Source organism: Branchiostoma floridae, unplaced genomic scaffold (assembly GCF_000003815.2).
Source record: "Branchiostoma floridae strain S238N-H82 unplaced genomic scaffold, Bfl_VNyyK Sc7u5tJ_856, whole genome shotgun sequence".
In the NCBI taxonomy this organism is placed as follows: Eukaryota; Metazoa; Chordata; class Leptocardii; order Amphioxiformes; family Branchiostomatidae; genus Branchiostoma; species Branchiostoma floridae.
Genome location: NW_023365948.1, coordinates 1 through 5,069, shown reverse-complemented (window position 1 = coordinate 5,069; position 5,069 = coordinate 1). Strand labels below are relative to the sequence as shown.

Below are 5,069 nucleotides of genomic sequence, written 5' to 3'. Positions count from 1 at the left end.
TCTGAGAAATTTTGTGGCGTGAAAGTATTCTTGGCGGGAGATGCACCCGGAAATAAATTGAGGTATATTTTTTACGAAACCGAAACGTCTTGGGGAAAAGAACAACGATTATCTGTTTTCGACAAGGAAATGATTTTTTGCAGAGCAACACTTAGATACCCGAATTAAACGGTTAGAGAACAATCGGGGTTTGAAATAGAGTAAAAACACACGTCTGTTTTTTTAGTAAACAGCGTTTTAGCTATCTACTTATTTTGTAACAAAGAAGATTGTCAAAAATAAATTAAATTCCGTGTCAGAACAACACTTAGACATCCGAATTAAAAGGGCAGGAATCAATTGGGGTTTACAAATGGATTAAAAAAACGAGACTGTTTTTGTAGAGAAATCCTTAAACAGCGTTTGACTTGATCTACTTTGGTAACAAAGAATATTCGAAGATTGTCAGAAATAAATCCATGTCTGTACTTGTGTGTACAACAGAAGAGGAGCACCCGCCGCGAACCGTGTGTGCTGTCCTGAACACCCAGACGCTCACCTGATAGAAGACTACAGAGCAGGGGACCAGATCTGTTCAGAGTGTGGACTAGTGGTGGGGGACAGGTATGGAGGGCTTTTCTTTGTTTATAGTTGTGAAGTTTGAGCTTTGTTTCAACACAAGGAAAAACAGTCACCATAAATTCTCAGTCGATCACGCCGATCTTCATCAGATGTCTGATTCACCGTGCTGACGTTCCGGACGTCGGAAGTTTAATGACGTCAGGAGCGTATCAAAGATGGAGGGAAGGTGGAATCTACCACTGTCAAGGTTCAGTGAAGGTTGATGTGCTCTGATGTGCTTCTTTGATGCCCCTTATAAACCGGTCATGCCCTGTGTCTGGAATGGGAACTTTCCAGAACTTTTCATAACCGTTACTAGTAGGCGTAACTAGGGGTAGGTATTGGTACGGTGTACCGGTACAAAAGCATTTTTTGTTGTTGGACCGTTCCAGAAAAACGGACCTGAAAAATATCAGTGGACCTGATGTTGGACAGATTCGAAAATGAACAGATTATATCGACAGATGCTCATGTGTTTTAGGGGTTTGGGAGTTTGATCCACCCACATAGGGATGGACCCTTACTCTTTTAAGTAAGTGCGGCGGGTTCTTTAATGTGCTTAAGAATCCTCTTTACAATGACAAACACTTTACAATGGAATTACCTCCCATTTGACAGGATGTCCCTAGCTTAAGTTGAGTCAAGTAAGGCCAGAACCCAGAACCGTTAGAAGTCAACAAACCTCTCCCCCTAAATTTTGTGAGACAGTAACACTTTAATTTTGATTTGCTGCAGCCTTTGATATGTTGCAAAACAGGTACATTTATATTCTTACCAACACCTGAGGCAGCAAAGTCTGATTCACCCACTAGTATGAATCGTGAGGTATCCTCAGGTATAACTATAAGCTGTCATTGTGGGTAATATGTCAAAACTGACGAGTCCTGACTTGCAACCAGTTCTTGCCTGGACCATGTTTGATAGATCACAAGATGTATTTTAAATAAAGACTCTTATTATGTGTTTTGTTTGTGCCTCCCACAAAGTATTTGACTGGTCATGAATCTGTTTACTGGAAAAGTTTGTGTGGATATATAGCATTAGTGAAATTTGCCACCATTATGCTATTTAGCAATGATCATGATATGATGGAACCGTCTCTTCCTGTCCCAGGGTTGTGGATGTCGGTACAGAATGGAGAACATTCAGCAATGAGAAGTCAGACAAGGACAGGTCCCGTGTTGGTGCTGCTGAGGTAGGATATGCAACATTCCTTTCCATGCATCAAAGAAAGGTCGTTTTGTGTTATACATGGAAACGTGTAAAGCACAAAGAAAACCTGACTGCCAACTTGTCTTTTGTTTTATTATTTGTCTCATGTCTTCCAAATGATCGTGTTGAATGACTATTTTTGTGCATAGATTTATAAGGTTGGAGTGATGTTCTTTTGTATGCATCCACTACCTATCAGCTAACATTTTTGTAGTCCCTCACCTAGGGGTGGGTACTGCTACAAAACGGCGACAGACAAAATCATTTTGAACCAATTATAAAATGAACAGATTATACCGGCAGGTGTTCATGTGTTTTTAGGCTTACCGGCCCAAGAAAAGAACAAGTGAAGTAGAGGAGAGTTGATTGTCATTTTTACCAAGTTTCTAATTCAACAGTCAAACTTAGTCTAAGTAAGCATTAGCAGGGCTCGAAATACACTTTTCAGTCAACTTGCACCAGTGCAAGTTAAGCCAAAGGTAACTTGCACCAAAAGAAACTTACTTGCACAACCCAAAATAGTGAACTGTTAACCCTTTATTCTTCTTCTGAAAATTTGCAAATATATGGGGATACATAAAGACCACATGTTTGGATATTTGTTTTCCAAAGCGTATTTTATTTTGGATTTCAAATTGTACAACAAATGTGAATTTAGGCTTAATTTAATTTAATTCAATGTCTACAACTTGATAAGATCAATAGATTTCTTCTGGACTCTTCGGGTGACTTCCATCACTATTCTTAACCATCGCTAGAACAACTCAATACAAACACATATAACTGGAAAATCCAGTTGATCATATCAAAGTCACTAAATTGTATGCAAAATGTATTTACTCATATGCAAATCAAGGTAAGACAACACCATAGGAATTATTAGCATTATAGAGATGGAATTGTCTTCAAATTTTGTTTACCTGGATGTCTAACCAAGTTTAGAAATAACAAATTTAGGCTATTTTTTTATTCAGTGTTGTTTTCTTTTACCTTTCAATGGCAGACAATATTCTTGGTGTGTGTAAGCTTTTTCTAAAGTCAGGTATTAGTTGATAAATGTAACTTGCACTGGTGCAAGTTTGGTCCAAACTTACTTGCACCACACCAATTTTACATGCACAAACTTGCATATGCATGTGGTATTTCGAGCCCTGATTAGTGTTTTTCACATTGTCACTGATGCAATTGTTGCGCAATAAACCATATATCTATCTATATATCTATCTTTTAAAATGCCAGTAGAAGTCGGATACTCCATCAAACAGATTCCTTTGTAGCAAAATGGACCATTGTTTTCAGTATCACCCATTCACAAGTTTTCACTGACCAGGTTCAAGTGCGGACCTGTAGCTGATCCTCTTGACCTGGACTGTATCTCATGCCCGTAGCCAGGATTTTGGTTAGGGGGGTTCTTTTTAGTACTTTTGGGACCCTCGAGCGCCGCAGGCGCGAGACTCACGCCGAAGGCGTGAGCTGCCTAGGGGGGTCCGGGGGCATGCTCCCCCGGGAAAAATTGAAATCTTAGCCCTCTGAAACGCCATTTCCTGCATTTTTCCTGCATTATCCCCCGACATATTTTCACCATGTCCGATACCAAAGGCGGGAGGCGTTGCAATGGTGGTCCGGGGAAAGTTTGAAATCTGGACCCTCTGAAAAGCCATTTCCTTCACTTTCTGGGGGCAAATTTTGCACTAGGATTGAATGAAATGTCTATCAGTGAATAATGCAAATCAGTCATGCCTTTGAAACAAAATCTTGGACATGAAAAAGTGGACCTTTGAGCATGAAAAAGTGGACCTTTGAGCGTGAAAAAGCGGACCTTCGAGCATGTGGGGGGGTTCTTCCGAACCCCCCGAACCCCCCCTGGCTACGGGCATGTATCTGTACCTAAATTTTCTGTACTAGTACCCACCCCTACCTTCAGCAGCTATCTTCATCAGGGGTGTAGTTTCCACTGCTTCTGCTAGGTGACACTGCATAAAAAATGTGGTCCCAAAATGTGAGCAAGCTTTGAATATGTTTTTGTCCTTACTAGAACCCCCTGTTGAGCGGCGGTGACCTGTCCACCATGATCAGTCGACCCTCGGGGTCGGCCGGGTTTAATGAGGATGGCAGCGCCAAGTACCACAACAGAAGATCTGTAAGTAACTCTTCTACTATTGTGTATCATTACGAGCCTCTGAGCTGGTTATAACCACTGAATCCTAGATTGATTTCTTGTTACACCAGTGAGATTCTACAAGTTCACTTTCTGCCCCCAGATGTCCAGTTCTGACAGAGCCCTGGTGAACGCCTTCCGAGAGATCACCGGCATGGCAGACCGCATCAACCTGCCCAGAAACATTGTGGTGAGATCATATGTCACATTGTTAAGTGATGTTTTCAGATAAGAGCAATAACAATATACCATTGGCTGGCACCTACATAAGTCTTTCTCAATGTATGATTTTATATTGGGATGTTTGTAAAATTCTACTTTGCTGGACTAACATTAAACTTTGACAACAAAAGATCAGAAGGAGTAATTATACCCCTAGACTGTCATCTCTGGAATAAACCCTACAAAAAAAGTCTTCCTTTGGTTACTTGGCGTTTTTTAAACTTTTTTTTCCAATGCCTACTTTTCCCCCAGGACCGGACCCAGATGTTGTTTAAACAGGTGAATGACCAGAAGAGTCTGAAGGGGCGCAGTAATGATGCCATCTCTGCAGCCTGTCTGTACATCGCATGTAGACAGGAGGGGGTGCCCAGAACATTCAAAGGTGTGTCTTCATTTGTTTCATATCAACAGTAAACGACCTATAGGCATTGCATGTAGTATGTTCAAACTGCATGTGACCAGACTGTAAGGTTTGAGGTACTCACACTAGGAAGGACGCCTGCTCTTTTTTAGAGGTGAGGTAGCTGGGTTACACAAGTCCACTAGCCCTATTGTCCAGGGCAAGTGAAAGTGCTGATCGGACAAGTCCTTCCCCACTTACCTGATTGGACAAGTATGATTTTTCCATTGAGTGAGATTTTGATATACTTGTTTCATGGTCATGGCATCAAGCATTGATCAACACAGAAAAATAGAGCCAATGGTAAAGGAATTCTATTGCTTGAAGTGAAAATACATGGAAAAATCCTTTTTTTAAATTTTGGGCAAGTGAAAACTGAAAAGTATGTTGGGGCAAATAAGATTTTTATGCACTTGCCCGATAGGACAAGTAATTTTAGAAACTTGTTAAACCTGATAAATCTACTTTGAATGTGAG

General features: G+C 40.8%; 1 protein-coding gene across 1 annotated transcript; it reads left to right on the top strand.

Moving 5' to 3' along the window:
- Window positions 1-469: 469 nt before the first annotated feature.
- LOC118409033 (transcription initiation factor IIB-like) lies at window positions 470-4,621 on the top strand (the record flags this gene model as incomplete). Its single annotated transcript, XM_035809903.1, has 5 exons — window positions 470-603; window positions 1,714-1,795; window positions 3,848-3,952; window positions 4,074-4,160; window positions 4,445-4,621. Coding segments are annotated over 5 exons (570 nt in total), but the record flags the coding sequence as incomplete, so codon positions are not given.
- Window positions 4,622-5,069: the final 448 nt, after the last annotated feature.